This window comes from Patagioenas fasciata, chromosome 16 (genome assembly GCF_037038585.1).
Source record: "Patagioenas fasciata isolate bPatFas1 chromosome 16, bPatFas1.hap1, whole genome shotgun sequence".
NCBI classification, from domain to species: domain Eukaryota; kingdom Metazoa; phylum Chordata; class Aves; order Columbiformes; family Columbidae; genus Patagioenas; species Patagioenas fasciata.
Genome location: NC_092535.1, coordinates 3,328,981 through 3,343,181, shown reverse-complemented (window position 1 = coordinate 3,343,181; position 14,201 = coordinate 3,328,981). Strand labels below are relative to the sequence as shown.

Genomic DNA, 14,201 nt, shown 5'->3' with positions numbered 1-14,201 from the left:
GGGCAAAAGAGTGAAATACATAAAACACTGACACGCAATAAACCCGAGCCAAGCCAGATACAACTCCTGTGACTAAAATGAATCATTAATTCATTTTGGCTGGAAGAGACCCTTAAGATCATTGAGTCCAACCATAACCCAACCCTGGAACTAAACCATGTCCCTCAGAACCTCATCTAAACACCTTTTAAACCCCTCCAGGGATGGTGACTCCACCACGTCCCTGGGCAGCCTGTTCCAGTGCCCCACAACCTTTCCGTGAAGATATTTTCCCAGTATCCAACCTAAACCTCCCCTGGCACAACTTGAGGCCATTTCCTCTGGTCCCGTCACTTGCTACTCAGCAGAAAAGCAGCAGCACAGAACCTGGGGGAGAACCCAGGATTTAACAAGATTGAAAGATCATCTCCAAAAATTACTTGTTTCATTAATTAAGCTAATCGCTTCCCTCCTGAGGATGAAGGATGCCTCCACGCTGTGTGCACCACAGCTATTGGGCTTCACACCAGAAAGCTGAAGGACTAAAAAGAAAAGTTACAGTAACAGTTAATAGATCCAGCGGTGCACAAGTGTTACAGTTCTTATTGAATCAAATGTAATAGAGACTTTGAGTTAACGAAGGCTGGAGTTAAAAAATCAAACCAAAACCAACCCACCAGCTTCTAATAAGTTTAGCAATGCTGTCAGTGATCCGTGCTTAATGAAAAAAATATAATCTAATCCCATTTTTAGTTCTTCTTAATCATTCTCACTCTTCATTGACAACTTGACACACGGGCAGTGCAGTGATTCAGCCGGCCTGCACATCATACACTGCACCTCCACGGTCACTTCTTGTGCTAAGTGTCTATGTAACCACTTCAAAAAAAGGTTATTCAGTTATGATTAAAGACATTCTTAAAATTCTAGCTATTTATTTCAATGTGCTTTTCAGACTATGTCCACTCTATCAAAAATAAACATAAGTATCGAAGTATTTTGTATCGTCAATATATTAGCAACTGTTGAGAAAAACTCCAACTAATGGCACATGGAAAGAGTTGCCTATTAAAGTAATGAGATGAACAAAGAAGTTTAAAAGTTGTATTTGAGAAAATATATACAGATAAGAATTGAGAAAATAAAATTGCACGAACAACACTTTGCACAGAGTACAACGCTCTATTTTTTGCATGTTTATGGGAAATATCGTTAAGAATAAAAATTCATGTTTCAAACTTATTTACATCTGGATAAGACTATTAAACTATTGAACATTTACAGATTAGAAGAGCCAGAACTTTTACAAGGCGATGATTGTAAATGCAGAAGAAAAACGGCGCAGATTAGTTGTAGCCTATCAGCACATTATTGCACTGTCAGTAAAGACCACTTTTGCAAGTTCCACATGTCCAGTTTAATGTTGTCCTGCTGATGTTTAGCACAGACCCAAATGAAATTCCCAAGCTGAGTTTTAACCTTCCCATTTGAAGCTCAGAACCCACGAGACCCTTACACAAACATCTCCTCGAGTTTTTTGCAGTGCAACAGCCTCAAGACCAACTTGAGAATTGGTTCAGCTTTGCTTTTGCCACAGCTGCAGAGCGGCTGCACTGGCTGGCTGCTGGGAAATCAGTGCCCCAATGTACAATCTTTTGGGAGGATAGTTTATTCATTTGCCTTTTTTTTGTTTTTCTCCAGAAACTGATGGATTTTTTAAAATAATGAGCTTGCATAGAACTTTAAGAATAAATGGTTGTATTTCAGACTTTCATGTTATCACGTCTGGTGGAAACAATGCTTTTGAGAAGTAGCAGCAGCTTCACAGATTTCAGATCTGCTCAGCTTTTTCCACAGGATCAGACAGCAGTAGCAACCATAAAGAAACCAAACACTAAATACAGTAATGCCAAGAAAATGGTCTCATTTGGCTCTACTACAAACATAGCAGGTTCTTAGGGATACTATCCTTTGCATGCATTTATTGCATGTCTGACAATGCAAGTATTCTTATAATTACAAAGAAATGCTCATTTAAAATGGAATCATTGAAAAAGCTTTGCTTGCCTGACATGTTAGTTCATTCTACCAAGCAGCACAGCTTCGTGTAAAGAAAATTCAACATTTGAGGACTAGTAGCATGGTACCGATCTACTAGTTTCTAGATTATGGTTTCTCTGCTTCAGTTCTGTGTCATGAAAGAGTCTGTGGAGAGTTTATGCAACACATGACTAAGCTTTGATTTCAGAGCCGTACAACAGTCCTGCTATTCATTTTTGGAAGACCTTCAAGCAACATAATTTTCTATACCCAGATTCCTTAAAAAACAAAAGGTTTGAGCTACTGAGCAAGGACACTGCTAACCCATCAGCCTAAACCATGGAAGAATAGGTTGAAAAATGAAAATCAGGCAGAATACTAGAAGTCAATAATGGCTTTCCAGGTGTTTTGGTTTTTTTTTTAGAAACACATCTGCACCTAAATCAATACCATAATTGTATCTGTTGATCTGCATTACAGTGGTCTTCAAATGAAACCACAATCCCAGTATCACTTTCTCCCAGTTCAAGGTTTGTTTCCCAGCTGCTCTCCCAAACATACTGTGAGACACTTCTGGACACGGATCACTGGAGGTTCCTGAGGTTCTGCTTCTCGCTCTGAGTGAACATGAGATTCATCTCTCTACGATCCAGTGCGGCCTCATAATGAGAGAGCCATTCCTCTTAGTCAGCGGAGGAGAGATGTGCAGCGCGGTATTTGGCACGTAGACTGCCTCCCGCGAGGCGTGCAGCCAGCTCCGCTTCCTTTTCAGATTTCCTACAAATGCTCTAAGATACAAAAACTCCATTCGCAGGAAGTTTTCCCTGGTCAAGTCTCTGGAAGCCACTGTTATCCTGACCACCTGGTCCAACATCTTCCTCTCCTTGCAGCTGGACGACTCTTTGAGGTTGATCGGCTTTGACCGTGCATAAAGAGTCCGAAACTCCTGGTCAAAGTGTGCAACTGCGGGGCCTGACAGGATCAAAATGTTGCTGCTGTTCAGCTTCCCATCTGTCCACGTAAAACTAGCAAAGGAATAATGAGAAAACTCCGAGTTAATTCAAGATAAATAGTAAACAAAGCATTAACTGAACATTCTCTTCTATCACACTTAGTTAAATCATGCTTATAATCCAAATGATGAGCAGTGTGCTATTTGTAGGATAAAGGTTACAAGTAAACTGTGGTAGGGAAAGCAGTTTTGCAGTGTGGCTACGCTTTTCCTTTCCATGTAAAGAAATCACATAAAGAAACAGAAAGAAAGTGGCACTTGCCTGTAGGAGCCTGTTATCACTCTAATGCCATCAATTAACATGAACTTTTCACGGACTTTTCCAACAATTTTGGCACCTGACCTTGTGTAGTATGTGTTCCCAGTGATATTTCGAATTCTCATCAGCTGTTAAAGATATCACAAGCATTATGTGGATTTCAAAGTTAAACAATTGCATTTAAAGTAGTAACACACAGTAACGGCCACTGACGAACTAGCAAAGGTTGCTGTGCAGTAGCACAAGATTCACCCTATAGGTAACAAATGATAATTTTGCCTTGTTTTGGTAGGCAAAGAGGTGGCATTAAGGGGCAGACCCATGAACTGATTGAGCACAATGTGATTGTACAAACTGCTGTTGCCTAAACTTGGAGGGACATGAACTTCACTGAGTCCTGAGAACTTGTTTCTCCATCAGCCTTCAAAGTCTCGGCGAGCCTGAGCATCTCCAGTCATGCTGTAGGAACTGGACATTTCTCCTGCATTCCTTGAATATTTAATTAGTATTTGTGCTCAGAAAGCAACTATAACATCCACTTATTAAGATTTCAGGTTTTCTATTAATTGCCTTCTTCTGCCAGAACAGTTAAATCTTCCAAGAAAGAACTAACGCCACATAAACCCCATTTTTAATTGTGGCAGCAGGCATTAATAGTTTCTTCTTTTGATAGCTCAAAGTTTACAGTCATAAAGGATTGACTCTCTATCCTTATGAAAATGCCAAGGCTCACCTTTTCCTGTTCCAGGTCAACTCCCAGATCCTTGCACATTTTCAGAAAGTGGGAAAATGAAGCCTGATCCAGAAGGATATATACTTTAACTTGCCGCTGGCTACAAGCTTCCAGGAGGTCTCTGAAGATATCGGTATCTGTGAAGGAATCCATAACCAGGGCAATCATCTGCAACGAGGTTCAGAAGAAATCATCAGATTGTTCCCACAGCATCCCAGGGGAGAATGAAGAATTTGACTTTCAAATTTATTCCCCCCCACACATTTATTTTTTTTCCCCAGGTGGCTATAGAATATGGTACAGTCTTCTGTGATCCATATATTCTTCTGCTCTTCACAGGACTGCTGAAACATTCAACAGACAAATAGAGAAAGAAGAGAGGAGAGGAGGAGAAGAGAAGAGGAGGGGAGAGGGGAGAGGGGAGAGGGGAGAGGGGAGAGGGGAGAGGGGAGAGGGGAGAGGGGAGAGGGGAGAGGGGAGAGGGGAGAGGGGAGAGGGGAGAGGGGAGAGGGGAGAGGGGAGAGGGGAGAGGGGAGGGGAGAGGAGAGGAGAGGAGAGGAGAGGAGAGGAGAGGAGAGGAGAGGAGAGGAGAGGAGAGGAGAGGAGAGGAGAGGAGAGGAGAGGAGAGGAGAGGAGAGGAGAGGAGAGGAGAGGAGAGGAGAGGAAGAAAAAATAACTGATTAGAATGAAGTTCTGTAATGAGAATGGTATTTGGGTAAAACTGATTACTGAGTACACTACTCTGAGATACAGGAGACCCAATATATATCACCCCTTTACTATGATCACTTATTCATGTACCTGTATAGTTAAATAGAAAAAAAATAATGAATTTATGGAAACTGTTAAAGATTATTTTCCCCAATTTTGTCACCACTTGTCTGATTTATAGAAGATAATATCATTAAAGATATTTATTATCACACTGTAGAATTTCATTTTCTACTGTAATTTCAGCAGCAGACATTGAAGCTTCTTTTGCTGGGATTTGTATCTTTTTTTGGTTTGTTAGGCAATAGCAATTTAGCGTGAAAGCTTATTGTGGAAAGACAACTTCTCTGTATTTAAAAATCAGAGTTCGACACTAATCAGCAGCAATGGTGTCTCCTGCATCTGTTCAGTAGCATGTTGCTCACGGTTTTTAATTGAGGTAGTACTAAAGGCTTCCCTTTTTTATGACAGAACTTCACTCTCAAGAGAAAACTACAGAAATCTGTCCCGGCGCTGCGGGCGGAGCGGGACGGGACGGGACGGGACGGCAGAGCCCGCACTCACCTGCCGAGCGGAGCGGATCTGCCGCCGCACCGCCTCCTTGCAGCCGTACGGGCTGTCCCCGCAGCCCGGCTGGAAATGCGCCTCCACCCGCGTCAGCCCGCGGAACGCGCCGCTGGCGAAGCCCGGCCAGCCCAGCTCCAGCGCCGGCGGCTCCAGGTCCGAGCGCTCGGGGAAATAGGTGAGCGACGAGGCGTCCAGGGAGGCGCCGAGCGAGGGCTCGCCCGCCGGCTCCGGGCCCGCGGCGGGCGGCAGGGCGCCCCGTGCGATGGCCTGCACCTCGGGCTCCGAGAGGAACGGCGGCAGCTGCTCCCGCCGCAGGAAGGCCCGCAGCGCCTCGGGGCCGCCCGCCACCAGCTCCTCCAGCGCCAGCCGCTGCGCCTCGCTGTAGGGCCCGGGCGGGCGCGGCGGCCAGCGCCCGGCGCCCTCCTCCAGGCACTGCGAGGGGTTGGCCATGGCACAGCGGAGCGGGGCGGCCGCGCCCGGCAGCGCCTTTATAGCCGCTCCGCGGAGGCCCCGCCACACCCCCGCGGGGAGCGGGAAGAAGCCGGGGGTGCCGCGGGAGAGGAGCGTCCGCTCCACCCGTCCCGTCGCAGCCGGGAGGGACGGGGCGCTGGAGCGGCGGCGCCCATGGGAAAGTCGCTGGTGGCAGAGCCGGCCGGGCTCCCGTCGCCCAGGGAGGCGAGGAAAAACAATGCTCGGGAAAGCAATCCTTGAATTAAGCAGGGAGAGGTAAGTACCCCTCTGCCCTGCTCTGCTGAGCGAGAGGCTGCTCCTAAGGTTAGAGAGGACAAGCGGTCCCCGCGGACATTGGCTTCATTCCAGGGTGCTCTGCCTACGCAGAGTACCAGGAAAGGACCGACTGACTTAGTCACGGGGATTCAAAATGTCAAATAAATAGAAAACAAAACTCAATTTTGAGGTGAAAAGCCCCACGGCAAAAAGAGTTTATTTGTAAACTTTCTTGTTCCTGTGAGAGTACCGAAACAGCTGCACCGTGTAATAAAGTTTATAAAGCACATAGGACAAACAAGTTGATTTTTACATACATTCAAGCACTGCTGAACATGAGCTCTTAAAAATATAACTCAGGATTAGCTTTGAAGGTTTATCTTGGCTCCTTTGCTCCCAGTGTTCCAGCTCCAGGGACCACACAAAGTATCTTACCTGTTCAAACAAGTGCAGACAGAGCTTTTCCTCACCTGCATCTCTTTGTACATCTGCCTTGCAGCTTCAGGGAGGGAGTGGCTGCTTTGAAATCCAAGTAATAAAAGTAGTTTAAGCCTCTTTGTCCATATAGATTTCAGAGACAGAAATGCTCAAGTTAGTAGAACAAAATGTTGCTTTCTACACTTCAGTTGCAGCCTTGTTGAGTTTGATTTTTTTCTGTTCACTCTACCATTCATTGCTGTTTACGGGAATATCCAAGACAACAGCCAAAATGTGCCATCTGCTGGACACACCCATAAATAAGAAGAAAATACATTACCCTGACTGATTTGACTTGGCAGAATTTAGAGTCTGGTTGGTCACAAAAATACTGGAATACAGGTCTAAAGAGTAACAGTGCAGGTCAGAGCTCAGAGAAGAAATCCACACACCCCTCCAATAAGTGATTCAACAAGCACATACAAGCACACACAGAATACTGCTAGCAAATATTCAGATATTGTCTCTGCAACGCAAATTAACCCAAGATCCATTTAATATTGCAAGACTATTTTCAAAAACTAGAGTGGCACTTCAGCTCCTCAAACCAAGTTAATAGTGGATAAAGAACAGAGCAGGAAACAGAACATTTCGGAGGACAGTTTAAAGAGAAAAACGTGTGTTTGTTTTTTACTCTTACATTTGTACAATAGCATTAGCAAACAGAACCCTTAATATTTTGTAGTGCATTTCTCAGTTTACTTTTGAGCAGGGGCTTTGTCATGTGCCCTCAGTGACTGTCTCGCCTCTAAGTTCTTTCCAAAGAAGGAAACTGTTCACAAGTCTCTTAACAGAGGACAGACATTCCTAGACCAAGCCAGAACTGGAAGCTTATCTTACAGTGCTAAGACGAAACGTATTCATTCTGCGTAACAAATTGCGCAAGAGGCAAAGTTCTTGGGAGTCATCCCAAAAGAGAAGTACAACAGGTGTGCTGTGGCAAGAGAGTGAGCCCCAGATATCACCTCATCTCCTGCTCACAAGAGCAAAAGACCACCTCGCCAATACATTCCCATTGATATTGTCACAGGTCCAATATATCTAGGTTTTAGTTCCAAATACTAGAAACATTTACATTAGGACTGTACCCAGCATGGGTACTGATATCTTAGAGCGTCAAGTTGCTCCTTCTTGGTCTGGGTTTTGAAAAGATGCTCTTCTAAGGAAGTGCATATATACATGCACTTTTTTTATGTATCTGTGTATGAGAAGATGATCAAACTGAAGAGCTAGTTAGCTCAGTCCATTTCAGAAGGATTAAACAACAGGAACAGTTGAGGATAAGAACATGCAACTGCTCCAACAGACCCTTCACAGCTTGAGTGGAAGAGGAATATACACATCACTGAAGTAAGAATAAACTTAGCATTACAGCTCTTTATGAAAGTTGTTTCCCCTAATGCCAAAGATAAAGTAGAAATAAAACCAATATTAAAAAGAAAAAAAGTGTGCCTTGTTCTAAGCTAAATCTCCAAAGCCACTCTTGATGGTTTGATAGGTCTGACTGAGGTTTTTCCAAGTTTATATAAATTAAAGCCAAAGCATTAGCAATCCTAGAAAGCAGTAATAAGTTTACTTTTCAGGTTAAACATCCATAATCAAAATGAACCCTCACCATTGATATGTGTAAGAGGAACATGCAAGTAGCTACAGTATAAATAAACCCCTCTTTGCATATTATAAAAGAAAGTGCTGGAGAGTGACATTGACATGTACTAAAAAAGTGCTGGAAGGAAGTAGAAGAATCAGCAGGCATAAAGTGACCACAATTCAATACCGGAGCTTCTGTGTGCTGTGCTCAGTGCAGTGATCATTTATTCAGAGAAAAGAGTGAAACGTCCCGGAGGCTGCGCAGGCTGGCACTGATGTCCCTTCTCTGTTTTAGGTCACATCTTCCAGTGTACTGGGTCATGTAGTTCTCAGGGGCACGTCCCCTCCGGGACAGGATACCCACCATGTGGCTGAGCTTTGACCGGATAGTGGAGTAGTGGAACTGCCTCTCTTTATGCAGTTTTTGGAAATATTCTGCCCTGTGACTGCCAGAATATTCAAAGGACCGGAGAGAAGATAGCGAGCTGGTAGAGCTTGCAAGAGAGCACTGGGAGGATGACGAAGACAGCGATCGCAGACTGGAACTTGATATCTGTCTGGTAAGGCTGTAAGAGCCTTCTTTTGACAACTTTCTGGGAAGCAGGGGTGTTGCTGCATACTCACCTTCCTTTGTCTGCGTCACTGCAGTCTTCAGCAGAACTGAAGTCTGAGTGCCTGTTACTCTAGCAGCGACAGAGGCCTGTGTGCCAGTTTCTACTGTCGCAGCACTGGTCTGCGTGGCAGCGTTGCACGCGGTCACTACAGGCTTCTCTTCCCATGGGCCAGTTTGAGTCGATGCGCTTTTCCGTTCCACGATGGCCACTGGATCACTGAACCACTGCTCTTCCCAGAGGTCAGAATGCCACGGGTTACAAGGTTTGTTTCCAGGAGTATCTTCAGCCTGATCTCGTTCTTTCAAGAGTTTCTTTGGAGTACTAGACAATCCGGCAAATTCTGCTCTCAAGTTGCCTTCCACAGAATATTCTTCAGGGGACTCCGTTCTGTTGGCCAGGTGATCAAATATCCCGTTGTTTCTGCAGCTGGACAGACACTTCTGGCTGATGGGCATTGACTGAGCGTAAAGAATCCTGAACTGGAGGTCGAAGTGTTCAACCACTTGACCTGAGAGTAGCAGCAAGTTACTGCTGTTCAGCTTCCCATCAGACCACGTGAAACTATTGAAAACAAACCAAGACCCACAATTAATCTCCAGTGCATTTCAACACATACAGTTACAGACAACAAGACTCAGCTTAGAAGTGCTGCGCAGAAGGAAGGTACAAAGTTGATAGACTATTCATCCTCACTTCTTCAGGAAGAACTCTATTTAGCCATGGCCAAGTGCTTTGGTACCACCAAGCTGTGTAAACCAGTTCTCCCAAGCTCTTTTCAGTTTTGTGTTAGTCCCACTTAGACTCAGCTAGTTCACTTTCATTGGCAATTAATTAATACCAGACAAACAGCAAAGTTATTACATCCTTCTTGCAGAAACTCGCCCTTTCTATAGTGTCATCAGGCACAAGCAGACCCCAATACTTGCCTGTAGGAGCCTGTTGTCACTCTAATGCCATCGATTAACATGAACTTCTCATGGACCTTCCCAACAATTTTGGCACCCGACCTCAGGTAGTATGTGTTCCCTGTGAGGGTTCGAACTCTCATCAGCTGTTTCAGAAAAGAGGAGAAAAAAATACCATCAGATTTAAGTTCACTTCCAATAAGTTTTGATTAGCCATTCTACCTAAAAGCTGCTACGCACACTATGGAAGACAGAAATGAAATGAACTTCCCCACCTTGTCAGCCTGTGAGTGTTATTAGTTACACAGTGCTAAAATTCTGTTAGATTAGGAGGAATCTCTGCAGAGAACAGCCAGTTCTTATTAATTACTGCCCACAAAGCTAGGTGTGTTTCCCCATCCAGAGAAACTCTGTGGTGAACATAAGCCTGTCCAAGCCACAGCATAACATAGTCATATCAACTTACATTCAGAGGAACTGAGCAAACCACCTGGGTCTCATTATCCAAACCCTTTTAAAAGAAAGCAACTACACCTTAGTGAAGAGAGCTGTTACTAAAGCTATATCACCCTCAAGCTTCCCATGATTCTATTTTGCTTAGCAAGCAGTTCCTTGAGCCAAAGAATAAAGCTACTTAGATCTTGCAAAATTTAATGCTTGAAAATTGCTGCTTCAGGACAGGGATCACAGTGCGCACTCCTCCCTGCACACCTGGGAGGTGCACGGCATGACTGTAGCTCCTATGTGTGGGTAGCGTAGAGCAGGAGTAGATGTGCCTTTTCTACATGTTTTCAGCCGAATTTGTGGGCAGTTTCACATACTGGATTAGAGGCTGTACTGAAGCCACATGATATCAAGCCTTGAGCTTCATGAGCTGTGAAATACTTCGGAAAATATCCTTTTCTATCAGTTATTTAACAGACAGAATGCTTTAGACTTTTGAGAGCTTGAAGTTTTATAGAAGGATGTATTTGACATCCATAACCATAGACTATGCCACCAAAATAGAAACAAAGCCCACACCAAGCCAATGGTTAGTACTCACACTTTCCTGCTCGGGGCAAACTCCCAAATTCTTACACATTTCCAAGAAATCGGGTACAAAGTCCTGGTCAAGAAGGATATAGACTGGGACTTTGCGGGTGGTATAGGCTTCCTGAAGGTCACCAAAGATATCAATATCTGTGAAGGAATCCATCACAAGGGCAATCACCTGCGAAAAAATAATGCGACAACACTTGTTCAAGAGGCTTGTTTGACACAAGGCCCTGGAGTGCAAAGTGTGAGCCTGAAGAGGTTTGTTTTCCCCTCACAGCTTAATGTCTCACAAATCCTGGCTTGTGTGATCGGAAGGCAATGCTGTCCCTATGTGAGTTACTAAGAGATACATTAGTTCTGTGACAATGTTTTTCACTATTTCCATACTCTTACTAGCTGTGTTCTGACTTTCCAGCTCATACCCTCACAAGAAATCCTTCCACTCACCCAGCTCAACAGTTCTTTACAGAAGGCAAATCCTAAAATAGGAAGATTTTCTCTGAATAGGCACAACAGCCTTACATTTATGAATGATCCCTCCAGCTAATTCCGGGCCACATCACATCCCACTGAAATGCTAGAACTCTCTCCCTTCAAAACCAGGACCACACATTCACGTGGGACACAAAGGCACATAAGGATTTGGCTTCATGACTTCTCTTTTAGACCAAAATTAGATTACACAACTGCTGCAGGTATCTTGACCAGAAACATAAGGCATCCATATGTTGCTGCAGCATGCTCAAGATGTACGTGCATGCAACACAGCTGCTGTGTGTGTGGCATCACCTGTGCTGGGAGTAAACATTTCCCACAAGAACAGGCTGAGTTCTGCATTCCCACCTGTGCTCCGCTCCTTAAGGGACTGGTTCCGTAGGGATGAGTTCTCAGGTATAACACACACAGGCTTTTGGGTATTTCTAGATAAAATTGGTTTATGCTTGTGCTTCTTGTGTATCTCCTGTGCTTTTCCACACCCTATCACTTCCCTAAGTGTCAAAGGGAGATAAAGAAAAAGCAGATGCTTTTGACAAGACCTGATGAGTAAGGAAATTACCCTGAAAACAGAACAATTTACTCTAAGCCCCTTGGAAATACTGGTGCCTTCAAATGACTACTCAATTAGCAGCACATTCGAGTTCTAGTCCCAGAATTCGCATCTGAAAAAGAAATAATTTTTAACCGTACTTCTGTTCATTTTGAGTAACGTTCGGAGGAGAGACAGAAAATCCTTTTCTCTACCCTCACCTATTCAGGATGGTGAAGTCAAGATAGCAATTGTCCCCTTTAGTCACTTAAGCTAACACCATTTGAACAAGCTGAGAAACAGCTCTACAGCATCTGACTTTTTCCTTGTTCCTCACATTAACCCAAAGAACTCAGACATGGCTGAGCAGCATCGCACAGCATCTGATACTCAGTAAATTATGGGGAGGTCAAAATTTCTCTCCACTGCATGTCCACAAAAATACATCCCAGATCAGGCACATACACGGGCGGTGGCAGGAACAGTTTGCCAGGCTGTTGGCTCTGTACAAGGGATGGCATTTGGCAGGATGCTACAAGCAAGAACATCACGCACAAGTACAGCTTTTTGGAGAAACAGATGTTCTCATGAGTTTACTTGAGTCACCAGACTGATCTCATCTACCTGATAAGGATCCTTTGAGAACAGAGCTTCCTCTGTGACAGGTTCTGGCAAGAAGCCCATCGTTCATGTCATCCACACACATCCCCAAGCTTCTATGTTCAGAATAGAGCAAGGACAAAGCTGCTGATCCAGAGTGTGCCATGTGTGAACATGTTAGGCAGAGAGCAAGGGGTTGCTTCATCTGGCCATCCCAAGAGGAAGCTATACATTTAAATTTTAGCTAAGCCAATTGAGTGGCTGCTAACGAGAAGGGTGGTTCCCACATGGGGATTACAGTTGGAGGCTATAAACTCAGATAACATAAGGAGTTACAGAGAACAGTTAGAAGTTACTACTCCGTGTGATTTTTAAACCATATTCTACAGCGCATCAAAAGCATCCACTATTGTAGGAGGGAAGTCCTGCTGAGAGCAGATCTGTACATTATCTAGGGGTGATTAATAAGGAGAAAGAGGTGAAAGAGAGAGACATAATCACAGAGAGATATCATTCTTTTATAAGAAAGGATATGACACAAAGAAAGTCCTCTGAAGTCCAGCAGGAGTTTTCTGCAATCGAATCTGGCTTGCAGAGCAAAGAAATCTGGAGTAGGAAACTTCCTTTGAATAAAGCAAGAGCAGCTCGAAACCAGCGGGTGCTTTGGCCACAAACAGCAGCAGGGGCTCTGCGTGTGGCTCTGGGGACAGGGAGCTATTGACCCCTGGAGCAATGTTATCGGGAGGGTGAGATCTCCTGGCTGCAGCACAGACAGACACTGTTCCATGAGCACCAGCCGCTATGCATTTACGCGCTTGTCCTCCTACCCTGGCTTTCTTTGCTCGACAGGGGTTTTACAGCCACTTGGCCCCGCTTAGAGTCACTTGAAGGAGATGCTCATTGATTGCTCCGCTGATTTTTGCTCCGGTTCGCTGACCCGCTGCGGAAGGGCCCCGGGCCGGGCGCTTTCGGGCGGCGCTACGGGCAAAGCCCGCACTCCCGCGCCCCCGTCCTCCGCCGCCGCACTCACCTGCCGAGCGGAGCGAATCTGCCGCCGCACCGCCTCCTTGCAGCCGTACGGGCTGTCCCCGCAGCCCGGCTGGAAATGCGCCTCCACCCGCGTCAGCCCGCGGAACGCGCCGCTGGCGAAGCCCGGCCAGCCCAACTCCAGCGCCGGCGGCTCCAGGTCCGAGCGCTCGGGGAAATAGGTGAGCGACGAGGCGTCCAGGGAGGCGCCGAGCGAGGGCTCGCCCGCCGGCTCCGGGCCCGCGGCGGGCGGCAGGGCGCCCCGCGCGATGGCCTGCACCTCGGGCTCCGAGAGGAACGGCGGCAGCTGCTCCCGCCGCAGGAAGGCCCGCAGCGCCTCGGGGCCGCCCGCCACCAGCTCCTCCAGCGCCAGCCGCTGCGCCTCGCTGTAGGGCCCGGGCGGGCGCGGCGGCCAGCGCCCGGCGCCCTCCTCCAGGCACTGCGAGGGGTTGGCCATGGCACAGCGGAGCGGGGCGACCGCGCTCGGCAGCGCCTTTATAGCCGCTTTGAATCCAAACAGCCCCGCGCCGCCGCCGCCACTGGAGGAGCCGCGCCCCGCCCCTCCCCGCGATTGGCTGCGGCCGAGGAGGCCCCGCCGCCCACAGGTGCCTCAGGCCGTGCCCGCGGCAGCCGGGGCGGGAGCAGGGGCACAGGCGGGGCTCGGCCTTGCTTGGGGCCGGGAGGCCGGGCAGGTCCATCAGTGCTCGGCCCTGGGAGGTTCCTCTGCGTGGCACCTGCGTTGAACCATGGGGCTTCAAGGCCTGACACACCTGCCCCATGGCCAACCCTGCCCGAGGCTTCCGCCCTCACGTTTCTGTCACCGACCCTGTCCCGGCAGAGCTGGGAGGGTGAGGGGGCTGTTGGCTTCACCCAAATCAGCCCCCTCTGAGAAGGACC

General features: G+C 46.7%; 2 protein-coding genes across 2 annotated transcripts; both read right to left on the bottom strand.

Annotated features, from left to right (window-relative positions):
* Nucleotides 1–972: 972 nt before the first annotated feature.
* On the bottom strand, nt 973–5,859 carry LOC136108305 (protein FAM83D-B-like). The gene is made up of 4 exons (XM_065849980.2): nt 5,299–5,859; nt 4,024–4,191; nt 3,294–3,418; nt 973–3,044 (listed from the first exon to the last, which is right to left on the bottom strand). The coding sequence occupies exons 1-4, from the start codon at nt 5,749–5,751 to the stop codon at nt 2,654–2,656; spliced, it is 1,137 nt and encodes a 378-aa protein (XP_065706052.1). The 5' UTR covers nt 5,752–5,859; the 3' UTR covers nt 973–2,653.
* A 351-nt stretch (nt 5,860–6,210) lies between these two features.
* On the bottom strand, nt 6,211–13,784 carry LOC136108104 (protein FAM83D-like). The gene is made up of 4 exons (XM_065849623.2): nt 13,309–13,784; nt 10,659–10,826; nt 9,635–9,759; nt 6,211–9,269 (listed from the first exon to the last, which is right to left on the bottom strand). The coding sequence occupies exons 1-4, from the start codon at nt 13,759–13,761 to the stop codon at nt 8,315–8,317; spliced, it is 1,701 nt and encodes a 566-aa protein (XP_065705695.2). The 5' UTR covers nt 13,762–13,784; the 3' UTR covers nt 6,211–8,314.
* Nucleotides 13,785–14,201: the final 417 nt, after the last annotated feature.

What these genes read in the sequence shown, in the direction of transcription:
- LOC136108104 (XM_065849623.2), bottom strand. Translation starts at nt 13,761, where the DNA reads ATGGCCAACCCCTCGCAGTGCCTGGAGGAGGGCGCCGGGCGCTGGCCG. An exon ending in TTTGCCCCGAGCAGGAAAGT is followed by an intron (nt 9,760 to 10,658) that starts GTGAGTACTAAC and finishes TTTCTGAAACAG; the next exon opens with CTGATGAGAGTTCGAACCCT. An exon ending in GTGACAACAGGCTCCTACAG is followed by an intron (nt 9,270 to 9,634) that starts GCAAGTATTGGG and finishes TGTTTTCAATAG; the next exon opens with TTTCACGTGGTCTGATGGGA.
- LOC136108305 (XM_065849980.2), bottom strand. Translation starts at nt 5,751, where the DNA reads ATGGCCAACCCCTCGCAGTGCCTGGAGGAGGGCGCCGGGCGCTGGCCG. An exon ending in TTGACCTGGAACAGGAAAAG is followed by an intron (nt 3,419 to 4,023) that starts GTGAGCCTTGGC and finishes TATCTTTAACAG; the next exon opens with CTGATGAGAATTCGAAATAT. An exon ending in GTGATAACAGGCTCCTACAG is followed by an intron (nt 3,045 to 3,293) that starts GCAAGTGCCACT and finishes TTCCTTTGCTAG; the next exon opens with TTTTACGTGGACAGATGGGA.